The 15,047-nt window shown below is 45.1% G+C and overlaps 1 protein-coding gene across 1 annotated transcript in view; it reads left to right on the forward strand.

Moving 5' to 3' along the window:
- The window catches only part of LOC135536674 (B-cell lymphoma/leukemia 11A-like), a 57,234-nt gene extending 42,556 nt beyond the window's left edge, over positions 1–14,678 (forward strand). Inside the window, exon 3 of the mRNA XM_064962929.1 lies at positions 9,308–14,678. Coding sequence (XP_064819001.1) covers positions 9,308–11,292 — 1,985 coding nt within the window. The 3' untranslated portion in view covers positions 11,293–14,678. The remainder of the gene's footprint in view (positions 1–9,307) is intronic.
- The last annotated feature ends 369 nt before the right edge of the window (positions 14,679–15,047 follow it).

The following is a 15,047-nucleotide window of genomic DNA, read 5'->3' on the forward strand; positions in this document are numbered from 1 at the left end:
TCCCCTCATTGATATCAGCAAAGATGTGTGTGTTTCCAATGAGCAATCCATACGTCCACTCTAGTCTCTAATGTCTAGTCTTTCAGCATTGTTCATCTCTGCTCTCTCTCCCTAAGATACACAGCCGAGGCCGCCTGGGAAGTCGTCTGGGGTTTCCCTGATATCTCCTTTCATTTATGTTGTCCATCCACTCTGCTTGACTTTAAGGACACAATTGTTAACAATGCCCATGCTAAGGACATTATCATTGTCCACAATAGACCATGTCTAATGCAAATGTTAATGTTATGTAATTGATTGGCTCGTTAACTGTACTGGTTTAAACCTCATGACCCAGGGGTCTATATACTGTACCATTATGTCTTTCTTATGACCGCACACACACACACACACACGCGCGCGCACACATGCACGCTCGCAAGCACGCATGCTCGCACACACACACACACACACACACAGCTCTCAGTAAGCAGAAGATAGCATATAATGATCTACAGGGGAGAACAAACAGACCAGGCCCATTACAGGGGCAGTCGGACTGAGAGATGCCCGAGCAAGGAGCCCTCTGACTGGGCGATGGGGAGAGACAGGAGGTCATGTAGATGGATGGATGCCCTTTCTGGTCAGGTCAAACAGAGTTCAACCGACTGGAGATGGAGAGGTCCAGGGGTCGGGAAAGGAAAGAGACATCGGACGGACACATTACACACACAGAGAAAACACACACTCATATATGAATGGAATTCACACACACTGAGACTCTTAGAAGAAGACACATTCAGACAGACACACTTTTTGTCTCTCCCTCTCGGCTCTGTCTATTGTGCAGTGTGTGCATACAGTGAATTTGTCCTCTATAGCCATCTGTCTCTTAATGGTTCTAGTGGCTCAGAGAAACACCATCCCGGTTCTGGCTGCTCCTATCATCTGTCTCTAATAGTTCTAGTGGATCAGAGAAACACAGTCCCGGTTCTGGCTGCTCCTATCATCTGTCTCTAATAGTTCTAGTGGATCAGAGAAACACCATCCCGGTTCTGGCTGCTCCTATCATCTGTCTCTAATGGTTCTAGTGGGTCAGAGAATCACCATCCCGGTTCTGGCTGCTCCTATCATCTGTCTCTAATGGTTCTAGTGGGTCAGAGAATCACCGTCCTGGTTCTGGCTGCTCCTATCATCTGTCTCTAATGGTTCTAGTGGGTCAGAGAAACACCGTCCCGGTTCTGGCTGCTCCTATCATCTGTCTCTAATGGTTCTAGTGGGTCAGAGAAACACCGTCCCGGTTCTGGCTGCTCCTATCATCTGTCTCTAATGGTTCTAGTGGGTCAGAGAAACACCGTCCCGGTTCTGGCTGCTCCTATCATCTGTCTCTAATGGTTCTAGTGGGTCGGAGAAACACCGTCCCGGTTCTGGCTGCTCCTATCATCTGTCTCTAATGGTTCTAGTGGGTCAGAGAAACACCGTCCCGGTTCTGGCTGCTCCTATCATCTGTCTCTAATGGTTCTAGTGGGTCAGAGAAACACCTTCCCGGTTCTGGCTGCTCCTATCATCTGTCTCTAATGGTTCTAGTGGGTCAGAGAAACACCGTCCCGGTTCTGGCTGCTCCTATCATCTGTCTCTAATTGTTCTAGTGGGTCAGAGAAACACCGTCCCTGTTCTGGCTGCTCCTATCATCTGTCTCTAATGGTTCTAGTGGATCAGAGAAACACCGTCCCGGTTCTGGCTGCTCCTATCATCTGTCTCTAATGGTTCTAGTGGATCTGTTCTGGCTGCTCCTATCATCTGTCTCTAATGGTTCTAGTGGATCAGAGAAACACCGTCCCTGTTCTGGCTGCTCCTATCATCTGTCTCTAATGGTTCTAGTGGGTCAGAGAAACACCGTCCCTGTTCTGGCTGCTCCTATCATCTGTCTCTAATGGTTCTAGTGGATCAGAGAAACACCGTCCCTGTTCTGGCTGCTCCTGTCATCTTTTATGACTGTGGAAAGGTAATAAGTATGAAAGTGATTTGAGAGTCTCACCAACACAGAACACATTACTTACTGGCACAGTACACAGCTAGACAGAGCTAGTGCCCAAACCAAAGACCACCAGGCTTCACGTAGTCAGTTATCTCACAGTAAATCTCCCTTCATGCCAGCCAAGTTTTCTTTCTCTCTGTCTCGGTCTCTCTCTCTCTCTCTCGCTCTCTCTCTCTCTCTCTCTCTCTCTCTCTCTCTCTCTCTCTCTCTCTCTGACTCTTTTCTTTCCTTGTGATGTGTCTAGTCTGTCTTTTTCTGCTCGCTCGCTCTCTTTTTTTTTTCTGTCTCTCAGACTCTCTTCTTTCCTTTCCGTTTGATGTGTGTAGTCAGTGGGTTAGCAGTCTGACTGGACCTTGCTGTTGCCACACTAATGTCTGTTTTTCAAACCTGGAATCCCCGAACGGACTGTTTGTGAGAACACGGTTAGCTCTCCCCTTCTCTCTTCTCCCTCACTGTGTTTTCTCGTTGGTAAACCGCATTTCCTGCATCAGGCTTTGTTTCAGAACAAGTGTTGGTCAGACAGGCTCTTTGTTGGTGGCCAGTGGCTCAGTGCACCACAAAGTAGTCTGGCCTGGGACAAAGGCAACAGTGTGTGTGTGTGTGTGTGTGTGTGTGTGTGTGTGTGTGTGTGTGTGTGTGTGTGTGTGTGTGTGTGTGTGTGTGTGTGTGTGTGTGTGTGTGTGTGTGTGTGTGTGTGTGTGTGTGTGTGTGTGTGTGTGTGTGTGTGTGTGTGCGTGTGCGTGTGCGTGTGAGAGAGAGAGAGAGAGAGAGAGAGAGAGAGAGAGATTGAGCGGGGCCGCGACCAGCTGAGACCCACCGCATTGGGGTGAATACTGATGGAGAGAGGGCAGACACACACACACACACACACACACATGGGATGGCTAATGGCAGACTGGACCCCCCATCCTCCTCCATCACCAGTCTCTGTCCATGAATCCACGAATGACATGAACAGACTAGTAGTCACATTAACACATTCTATCACAGCACTCTGAATAGGTCTCCATATCCTCCCCGATCACTCCTACCAACACCCAGAAACACTTAGGAATATTGGCAGGGACCGTTATTAGTATAATCACTTTTCAGGTGGAAGTCCAAAATGGCTGAGCTGACATACAGTGTTCTCCTGGCTCTCTCTCTCCTCCTCCGATGCCTTGCTAATCCTATAACAACATTCCTCCATTACCTCAATGACCGATATCTGCGAGAGCCAGTTGGGACGGTCAGTCGGAGGAGGGAGAGACTTAGCAGGGGTTGGTCAAGAACGAAACAAAATGGTGGAAAAGTCAAGTAGTTGCAGGAACAGTAGAAAGTTGGAGTCGGGTTTTACAGTTGTGAACTTGTTACCTCAGGGTTCAAGGTTATTGTTGATTGTAGCCAACGGCGGTTGTTTGTCTGTCGCTGTGTTTCAGTGGTAGGGGTTCAGTTGGGGCGGAGGGGGTCTGTCTGGGACTGACACTAGTGTACAGGGGCAGAGGGTTGGGAGTAGGGGGTGTGGAGGTGCATATTGCAGCAGGGTCTGGATCTGCGTGTACAAAGTGGCTGCAGGCTGCAGTACCTCCCTAGACTGGACTGTTTCTAATCATCCCATCACTATTGCTTTGTCTAGCCCGGCCTTGTCTCCTTCCTTGTCTCCTCCTTCTGACTGGCTGAGACAGTATTGGAATACATGTGATCCTGCCGAATGGGCCATATGGGCAATATCTTGTTGTTTAACATTTGTCCTTGTGCTCTTTGCATGGCTGAGGATCATATTCTCTGGTGATAGCAGTGCATTGTGCAGAGGAAGACGCTGCAATAGACCTCTTCTGCTTTGTGTTGCGACAGGCTGCAATGTCCTTGGTAGGCTTGTTATCCTCTTTTTCTGTTCTTCCTCTTATCGTTCTTTCTCCCTCTCTCTCTCTCTCTCTCTCTCTCTCTCTCTCTCTCTCTCTCTCTCTTTCAATTCAATTCAATTCAAGGGCTTTATTGGCATGGGAAACATGTGTTAACATTGCCAAAGCAAGTGAGGTAGATAATATATAAAGTGAAATAAACAATAAAAATTAACAGTAAACATTACACATACAGAAGTTTCAAAACAATAAAGACATTACAAATGTCATATATATATATATATATATATATATATATATATATATATATATATATATATATATATATACAGTGTTTTAACAATGTACAAATGGTTAAAGGACACAAGATAAAATAAATAAGCATAAATATGGGTTGTATTTACAATGGTGTGTGTTCTTCACTGGTTGCCCTTTTCTCGTGGCAACAGGTCACAAATCTTGCTGCTCTGATGGCATACTGTAGAATTTCACCCAGTAGATATGGGAGTTTATCAAAATTGGATTTGTTTTCGAATTCTTTGTGGATCTGTGTAATCTGAGGGAAATGTGTCTCTCTAATATGGTCATACATTGGGCAGGAGGTTAGGAAGTGCAGCTCAGTTTCCACCTCATTTTGTGGGCAGTGAGCACATAGCCTGTCTTCTCTTGAGAGCCATGTCTGCCTACGGCGGCCTTTCTCAATAGCAAGGCTATGCTCACTGAGTCTGTACATAGTCAAAGCTTTCCTTAATTTTGGGTCAGTCACAGTGGTCAGGTATTCTGCCGCTGTGTACTCTCTGTGTAGGGCCAAATTGCATTCTAGTTTGCTCTGTTTTTTTGTTAATTCTTTCCAATGTGTCAAGTAATTATATTTTTGTTTTCTCATGATTTGGTTGGGTCTAATCTCCCTCTCTCTCTCTCTCTCTCTCTCTCTCTCTCTCTCTCTCTCTCTCTCTCTCTCTCTCTATTCCTCCCCTCCCCCTATCTCCGTAAGCCTTCTCCCCAGCCTTGGTTTCAGCCGAGTCTCTCCTCTCCTGGTCCTATTTCAAAGGGACCTCGACTTAGTTTTAGCTTTAGAGCTTCTAGAATCTAGAGACCGCTCGCTGAAAGGGTTCTCTGCTTTTTCTTTCCATTGGAGACCATTTCAGAAGATAATTCCCCCAAGCTCACATATTTCTTCCCTTTTTATAATCTTCAAGGCCATCAAATGCCCTGTCAGGACGTGTTTCTCTGCTTCCTCACACGCTGTCCTTCCCTTTGAGCCGGGATCATTAGAGAGGGATAGTCTGCGTGCCAAATGGCCCCCTATGGGCCCTGGTCAATACTATATAGGGAATAGAGTGACATTTGAGAAGCACCCATAGTCTAGTCAAGGCCAATTTAGATATCTTCTTTTTGTTGTTATGTGTCTGCCGGACAGGCGGGTGGGAATGGGTACGTCACATTGGTTCGGCTCGGTGCCAATCAATATGACGAGGGCATCAATTATCCACACTGTTCTGTGTTGTCGTCTCATGAGCAGGGAGGTTTCAAACGTCATCTGGACCAGATGATTGCACAGCGAGAGATGGGTGTTTTTGATGTATAGGCAAATGATTTAGGGACCGGCAGTGTTGTGGCGCTCCGCTGTCCTTCACGACTGTCGTCTCAGGCAGCCATTCCGAATGGCACCTTCACGCCTGTCACCTTCACGCCGTGCTACCCCACGCTTGTGCCTCGATCCCTCCTCCTCCGACAATAAGACAGGTGTGGGCCTCAGAGGCACGTGTTGTCAGGGCAGGGTTGCAGATCACCGTAGAATTAACGTTTTAAGAGTAATGTGGGTCTTTGGTTTCATTCAGTAAAAAAAACAACATGTTGGAAATACACAAGATGTAAATCAAATCAAATCAAATCAAATGTTATTTGTCACATACACATGGTTAGCAGATGTTAATGCGAGTGTAGCGAAATGCTTGTGCTTCTAGTTCCGAGAATGCAGTAATAACCAACGAGTAATCAAACCCAAAAATTTCACAACAACTACCTTATACACACAAGTGTAAAGGGATGGGGAATATGTACATAAATATATATGAATGAGTGATGGCCGAACAGCATAGGCAAGATAGGCAAGATGCAGTAATATAGGGTATGTAAACATATATTAAGTGGCATTGTTTAAAGTGGCTAGTGATACATTTTTTTAATCAATCTTTCCATTATTAAAGTGGCTGGAGTTGAGTCAGTGTGTTGGCAGCAGCCACTCAATGTTAGTGATGGCTGTTTAACAGTCTGATGGCATTGAGATAGAAGCTGTTTTTCAGTCTCTCTTTCCCTGCTTTGATGCACCTGTACTGACCTCGCCTTCTGGATGATAGCGGGGTGAACATGCAGTGGCTCGGGTGGTTGTTGTCCTTGATGATCTTTATGGCCTTGCTGTGACATCGGGTCGTGTAGGTGTCCTGGAGGGCAGGTAGTTTGCCCCCGGTGATGCGTTGTGCAGACCTCACTACCCTCTGGAGAGCCTTACGGTTGTGGACGGAGCAATTGCCATACCAGGCGGTGATACAGCCCGATACCTCCTCCCTGTAGGCTGTCTCGTCGTTGTTGGTAATCAAGCCTGCCACTGTAGTATCGTCTGCAAATTTGATGATTGTGTTGGAGGCATGCATGGCCACGCAGTCGTGGGTGAACAGGAAGTACAGGAGAGGGCTCAGAACGCACCCTTGTGGGGCCCCAGTGTTGAGGATCAGCGGGGTGGAGATGTTGTAACCTGCCCTCGCCACCTGGGTGGCGGCCCGTCAGGAAGTCCAGTACCCAGTTGCACAGGGCGGGTTCGAGACCCAGGGTCTCGAGCTTAATGACGAGTTTGGAGGGTACTATGATGTTAAATGCTGAGCTGTAGTCGATGAACAGCATTCTCACATAGGTATTCCTCTTCTCGAGATTGGTTAGGGCAGTGTGGTTGCGATTGCGTCGTCTGTGGACCTATTGGGGCCGTAAGCAAATTGGAGTGGGTCTAGGGTGTCAGGTAGGGTGGAGGTGATATGGTCCATGACTAGTCTCTCAAAGCACTTCATGATGACGGAAGTGAGTGCTATGGGGCGGTAGTCATTTAGCTCAGTTACCTTAGCTTTCCTGGGAACAGGAACAATGGTGGCCCTCTTGAAGCATGTGGGAACAGCAGACTGGGATAAGGATTGATTGAATATATCCGTAAACACACCAGCCAGCTGGTCTGCGCATGCTCTGAGGAAGCGGCTGGGGATGCCGTCTGGGCCTGCAGCCTTGCGAGGGTTAACACGTTTAAATGTTTTGCTCACGTCGGCTGCAGTGAAGGAGAGGCTGCTGTACCGTCACTACTTCATCCAATATAATGACCCCCCCAAAAATGCAGTGCATTTTTATATGTGAGTATATGTGGAAAGGCAGAACGTGGGCAAATTGCCTTTTTATGACGGAAAAAATCCATAGGAGGTCAGAGCCCCTTGCAGTTGGCAGCAATTAACTGTAATTTTTGCAGATTGTAATGATCCATAATTTGCCAGCCCCCCAGATCTCTTTTCAGTGAAAAAAAATGTTCTGTGGAGCTGCCTTTGATTGGATGCACATTTCCCTGTTGCTTGCTGGCCTTTAAAGGCCCAACCCTTGATTTGAAAAACAACAAAACGGCAGCCCCACTCAGTTTGCTATAAAGCTGAGGGATGAATGGATCAATGGGTATAGCTATATCATTGACAAGGGCTGTACATATCAAAGAGTAACTCTTTAAGTGGGATTGTCATGAGAGGGTGGCAGGGAGGCCGACACGTGAGAATCTGTTTTTCACCGCATTCTTCTTCTCCTCCTTCAGGCTGCTCTAGCAGCGGGAGCCCAGCCTGCACAGTGTCCTCCTCACCCCTAGCCTCGACAGCCACAGTGGGGTACAGCAAGGCTGGGCTTCTGCCCCGTCCGCCATCTTAGCAATGGCTAATCTTTATAGCTGGCAGCACATTCATGTTTTTGGTTAAGTGTCTGCCTGCCTGCCTGACAGATCAAACAAAACAGAAAAAAGGATAAGAAACAAAAGGAGAGAAGAAACGAAAGCAGAGATGAAGGAGAAGAGGCACATTTGAGGAGCGGTGTAGAGAATGTGCTACTTTGCATATCTCACTTCTCCTTTCTCTATTCTTCTTTTCTATTCACCTGAGAGGATTTCAAATAAAGCTGTAAACCATGAAACTATCCCAAATACAATAATAATACATTAAATGCATTTTCATAGCACCACCCTCAAATCATTCTCTGGCTCTCTCCTTTTTTTGTGTGTTTTCTTTTAGAAACTATAATTTTTTTAAACACCTGACCTTGTTTTTTGTATTCAGTGCTAATATACACAGTGGGCAAAAAAGTATTTAGTCAGCCACCAATTGTGCAAGTTCTCCCACAAATACTTATTTTCAACCATAATTTGCAAATAAATTAATTAAAAATCCTACAATGTGATTTTCTGGATTTCTTTTCTCATTTTGTCTGTCATAGTTGAAGTGTGGTGGCTGACTAAATGGTGGCTGACTAAATACTTTTTTGCCCCACTATATATATATATATATATATATATATATATATATATATATATATAAAATATATAATATATATAATATATTATATATATATATATATATATATATATATATATATATATATATATATATAATATATATATATATATATATATATATATATATATATATATATATATATATATATATATATATATATATATATATATATACATACATACAGTACCAGTCAAAAGTTTGGACACACCTTACTCATTCAAGGGTTTTCCTTTATTTAGACTTTTTTCTACATTGTAGAATAATAGTGAAGACATCAACACTATGAAATAACACATATGGAATCATGTAGTAACCAAAAAAAGTGTTAAACAAATCCAAATATATTTTATAATGCATAATATGTATTTCATTCACTTTTTTCCCCCCTAGCTCTGACTTTGCAGTATCTGCTAAATTACTAACATGTGAAATGTAAATGTGTCAGCATTAGATACATGTTCTACTTTAGCCCCTCTAATTCTCTAAACACATCTATGGAGGATGGTTGAGTGTGTTTAACGAGATTACAAACGCATTGTCAGGCAAATCTCAGGTCATCGTGCAAGGGCCATTGAAATTCAATTATTGTTTGAAATATTCCTAATTACCTCCTTGTCTGTGTAAATTGTATACACTGATTGAGATCTCGTTGCTGGTGTTGTTTTAGATGGGCTGTGTAATTGAATACATGTTTAAATCTCAGTGTATTAATTAAGCTGGTAAAAACTGAAGCTGAATTATTTATCAAAGACAATGGATATCTTTGTTGTCGAACTGAAATATGAAGTATCACGGTCTAGCAATCCTATAGGTGCTCATTCTCTTTCAGTCAAGTAACCCTTCTTCTTTCTCTCTCCTATTCACAGATAAGGATGAGCCCAGTAGTTACACGTGTACGACCTGCAAGCATCCGTTCAGCAGTGCCTGGTTCCTGCTCCAGCACGCCCAGAACACCCACGGCTTCCACATCTATCTGGAGAGCGAGCCAGGCAGCCCCCTCACCCCCAGGGTAGCCGCCCCGCCCGGGATGGGGGGTGACTGCACCTCCCAGCCCCCCCTCCACGGTGTCCACCTGGCCGATGGGAGCCCCTTCAGTCTGCTGAGATTGCCTGGGTCCGGGTCTGGCCGGGAAGGGGCCACCTCTGTCCCCCATGAGGGACGCTACCCCCGGACGCCTCCTCTGTTTAGTCCGCCTCCACGGCACCACCTGAGTCCGGAGAACCTGGCGCTGGCCACCCATCACCCGAGCGCCTTCGACAGGGTGATGCGGCTCAACTCAGTGGTCCTGGACCCACCGCCCGCCATGGACTTCTCAAGGAGACTGCGGGAGCTGGCGGGTAACCCCACGGGGGCCTCCCCACCCCTGTCGCCCAACAACCCCAGCCCTATGCAACGGCTGCTGCAGCCCTTCCAGCCGGGCTCCAAGCCCCCCTTCTCAGCCACGCCTCCCCTCTCCACCTCCCAGTCACCCTCGTCCGTCTTCCGCTCCACCCCCAACCCGGCCCAGCCTACCACGCCACTCAAGGCCAAGTCGTGCGAGTTCTGCGGGAAGACCTTCAAGTTCCAGAGTAACCTGATCGTGCACCGGCGCAGCCACACAGGAGAGAAGCCCTACAAATGCCACCTGTGCAACCACGCCTGCACCCAGGCCAGCAAGCTGAAGCGCCACATGAAGACCCACTCTCAGAAGAACTCCCTCAACGCCAAGTCGGATGACGGCATGTCCAACGCCAGCTCACCCGACCCAGGCACCAGCTCCCTGGTGGGCAGCGCTACCAGCGCCCTCAAGTCCGTGGTGGCCAAGTTCAAGAGCGAGAACAACGGGCTGCTTGAGAATGGTGAGGAGGAGGAAGAGGAAGAAGAGGAGGAGGGAGATGAAGAGGAAGAGGGAGATGAGGAAGAAGATGAGGAAGAGGAGGAAGAAGGAGAGGAGGCAGAGGAGGAGATGGAGACTGAGGAAGGTGAGAAGAATGATTATCATTTCAGCCTGCTGTTGGAAGGGGCCCGGCACCACCAGAACAGCCAGGCCCTCCACCCCCACTCCCATCCCCACAGACGGAGCACTCCCCGAGACGCCTGTGAAGAGGACTTGGCACTGGAGTCGGACCGGGCCGACGAGGTCTGTGGCACCACCCCAACGGCCAATGGCCTGGGTCCTCTCTCTAATGAGACCCTGACCAGGAAGCTCCTGATGGGGAGCCCCGGCTCCCTCAGCACCATGACCAAGCGTATCAAGGTGGAGAAAGAACTGGATCCTCCCATGCCCACCATCCCCAACACAGATAACGTCTACTCCCAGTGGTTGGCCAGCTATGCCGCCTCCCGACAACTCAAGGACCCCTTACTCAGCTTTGGAGAGTACTCCACCAGACAATCGCCCTTCGCCACATCCTCCGAGCACTCCTCCGAGAACGGCAGCCTGCGCTACTCCACGCCTCCCGAGGAGCTGGATGGCGGCTGCGGGGCCTCGGGCCACAGCGGGACGGGGAGTGGGGCCAGTACCCCCCACCTGTCAGGGAGTGGCGGGCGTCCCAGCTCCAAGGATGGCAGCCGGCGGAGCGACACATGCGAGTACTGCGGCAAGATCTTCAAGAACTGCAGCAACCTGACAGTGCACCGGCGCAGCCACACGGGAGAGAGGCCCTACAAGTGTGACCTGTGCAGCTACGCCTGCGCCCAGAGCAGCAAGCTCACTCGCCACATGAAGACCCACGGCCAGATGGGCAAGGACGTTTATAAATGTGAAATCTGCCACATGCCTTTCAGTGTGTACAGCACTCTAGAGAAACACATGAAGAAGTGGCACAGCGATCATCCCATGCCAACCACCCTGGAAATTAAGACTGAGTAGGGGAGGCAGGGCAGCTCCCTGATTCGCTGAATCATGGCAAAAGGTGGGGAGACTGACAGGGGTTAGACACCAGTCAAAAACCCTGTACCTTTGAAAAAGCTGATCCATATTTGGGGCAATACTATTGCATCGGACACAAAAACTTGAGCCTTTCTATTGTGCAATAATTTACATGTTTTGTACTTTTGTATCTGGACGGCATGCTCAGTGTGTTTTGGCTACTTGTCCTTCATTGGTTGGTTGGTTGTAATTGTGTTGCTGTTGGTTGGTACTTTTGATTTAAAAAAAGAAAAAGATAAGAGGAATAAAACCCCCATGCTGCATATACATACTGTTTTACATACCTTGTACAGTTTGGTGTTGGAAACATGGTGGGCAGTGTGAATGGTCTAACCCTGAACTACAAAAAGCAGGGTCAAATTTGGACTGGTCTTTTAAAAATATTTTCTGTCCATTACTAGGTTAAAAATATCAATTGGGTTTGCCTAGGAAATGGTAGCCACTTAGCAACATAACATTTTCTTTTAGAATATATAGTGGTGGTCAATTTGAAATGAAGAGTTGTCGTTTGAAAAAGCAAAGAAATTGTGCCTTGGAATATTTTACCTGCATTAGTTAATCCTCCTTTTTGCTATAAGCTCGGAGATTCAGCTACAAACGATAACTAGTGGACATGTGTTTAACAGGAAAGAAACAGGTTCTTGCATCAAGCGCCTGTACAATATGACATCGTCCTCTGTGACCCAGCGAAACACAAGGAACGAGTTGAAACAAAAAATATATATTTCTGGTAAATTATTTTATCTGCCTGACTTATTGTATAATATACTTCAGATGCTCATTCTGTTTACTGGCATGCTAGCTACATGCTATTTTGGGGATTATGTGGTGTTTATATAAAGGGTTTTATTTGTGTTTGTTTGGTACCTTACATAGGGGTACTAAATGTAATAATGAGTTGTTATAATTCTGTAAACTTAAGCTCTTAATGTGTTAGAGTGTTTTGTTTTGAAATGAAAGGTTTTACAGTTTTTTGTAAGTAGCACAAAACGATGTTGTTGTCCTTGTTGCTGGGATCTTCGGTGAGTCGGCCATGACAGTGTGTTGCTGTGGCGGCTGGGCACCTGAAGACTTGTTATTCTTAGTTCTGACATGTCAGGCTGATTTTCAAAATGGGGTGGGGTTGGGGGCAAGGAATGACCAGATTTTGATCAATTCATCATTTCTAAATGCATTATAAGCTTTTTAATAAGCTCTTATTTCTTTTTTTCCACATGTTATATCAGATTTCCTAAATGCTGAAATGTTGCCTCTTAAACTAATTGATATTGGAAATTCATTTTTTTTAAATTTAAGAACAACTTTGAGAAGTGTATTCAGTAAAACACATCCCCCGCTCAATTTTGACATCATTTGAATCTTTCACATCGGTTTGTGCTCTTTGAGGTGACACATTAGACCTCACCACTGTTGTGTTGATTTTACAGACTTACATCAACCCCCCTTTCATAATGTTGTGGGTAAAGCACTTGTCACTCTGCCTTGGATCCTGTATCTGTCTCTCTAATCGGAGGTACAGTCGGTTGAGTATAAAATAATAAGAACTGGGACTTTTCCCAGGATGAAATATGTGCACTGTTCAATTTTCCCAGTTTACAGGTGGACACTCAAGGGAAATCTTTGCTCTAATGCAGACCGATTGATGTGGTGTCATTGCTTCATGCAGATAAGAGTGAAACGAGAAACCGTCGCCAGCCATTTTGTTTCCCAGGGGGCCTAGCAGTTTTTGGGGCCTCTGGGTAATACAGTATCAATGCAGGAACCGCCATACTCCCTCCTGCTTCAGAAAGAAAGAAAGAAACCTTGCTGCTCAAATAGGGCAAGATTTTTTTTTCTACTACAAATTTTTATAAAAATGAATAAATACTCTGTTTTTTAACGTAACACTTCAATATCTTTAGGGGAGACTTTATTTAAGTTTGTTTTGATGATATTTTTTTGGTTTCTCGTTAAATCTTGATGTTTATGCTCAAGATTGTATCACTTATACTATGAATACGAAATGAACATGACTCATCTTTTTGCCTTTTTTGCTATATACACAGGTCTTCAGGTTAAACAACATTTTCATCGGCGAGAGATTTTATGATTATATGTGAATATATAGAGAGGACTTAAAAAAACATAGGAAAATGCACACTCATGTTCCTATGCTAAAATACACATTTACGGTCTACTTGTTCCTGTATTTAGAATGGTATTTGAAATTAATGTTCACTTAGCGTAGGCACTTGTAGTATTTATGTTGAAGCCTGTATTTTCAACTGTTCGCTTGTTCTCCTTAAAAGGTTCCAATGTCCTCTTTTCAGTAGTTGAAGAAAAAAATTCCCAACCAGCTGCCACCGCATATATTTTCTTAATTTGGCAGGATAATACTATTATAGTGTGAATAATTTGTACGCTTGAACAACAATTAAGTATGTTTTTGAAAATTGAAACGTTGTGGCGTTCTATGGATAAGAGGAGCCATGTAATGGCTTTTCCAAGCAGTACCGTCGGAATGTGCCACAACATGGCAACACAGGGGGTTGTATATATCTTTTATTTTCGTTTTTTTTAAACTGTTTTCTCCTCTCCTGTCATTTTATATGCAGTAACACAAGCTATTGTTGGGTTCTTGGTAGTGTAACTCTCTACTGTCCGTTCCTCTCGACCACCTGACCACATTCCAGTCACATCAATGAATTAAGAACTATTCCAGTCATTATGCAGTCAGATTAAAAAAGGACATCAATCTGGAAATCAATTTAGCGGTTTTATTTTCAATCTATTTTTCATTGCTAAACCGTACATGGTGCTTCATGGGTTTTTTAAAGTGGTAAATCTCACTTGCAAAACATTTCTAATGAAAACAGAAATGATTGGGGTGGGAAAAGAAAAGCCTACTTGAGCTGGTACAGTAAAGTAGGCTACATGTTTTGTGTACATGACAATGCTACATTGGTACGTTTAGGGTTTTCAGCCTTTTTCTCCCTGTCTGTTCTAAACGCTGATTATTCTGAACGGAACTTGAACTTGGCCTCCGACAGTGGACGTACCTATTTATTACGACTATACACAACTTTGTTGAAAACAGAGTCACACACAGCAGGAATCAATACATTTTCTCTCTCTTGTTGAATATCTGATGTTTTTAACATTTCTTTTTAATGACCAAAATGTCATTGACCACACCACTCAGTTGCTGGGAATTCTACTCTCTTCTGTTGAGTTGTTGTTCTTTTGGAGATGCCACTCTTTTTTCAACAACGGTTGTCTGCGTTATTCTCTACACTCAGCCATTTTGTCTTGAAAAAATGAAAAATAAAAAGTATTACATACATTTATGGAATTGTTGGTTGTTTACCGAAATACCTAAGATATTTAGTTTGGAATGACACTCACATATGCAAACGTGCACATACATGCACACACATACACACGAACGCACGCACGCACACACACACACACTTGCAGTTAATATACAAACTATGACACCTCTCATTGTTTTGGAATATCATCACCACCCATAGAACGTTATGCATGTTTCTGTGTGGTAGTGTGTTTGTGTGTCTGTGTGTGTCTGTGTGTGTGTCTGTGTCTGCATGCGATAGCGTCTGCAAGGTGTGTTTGCCCGGCTGAACTTGAGTCGTCGTCAGACGGGTGGAAGTTCAACTCCCTTATCTCTGGTTTATGGTTTTGTCTGGTCATCTGGG

The sequence above is a fragment of the Oncorhynchus masou genome, chromosome 5 (genome assembly GCF_036934945.1).
Source record: "Oncorhynchus masou masou isolate Uvic2021 chromosome 5, UVic_Omas_1.1, whole genome shotgun sequence".
Classification (NCBI taxonomy): domain Eukaryota; kingdom Metazoa; phylum Chordata; class Actinopteri; order Salmoniformes; family Salmonidae; genus Oncorhynchus; species Oncorhynchus masou.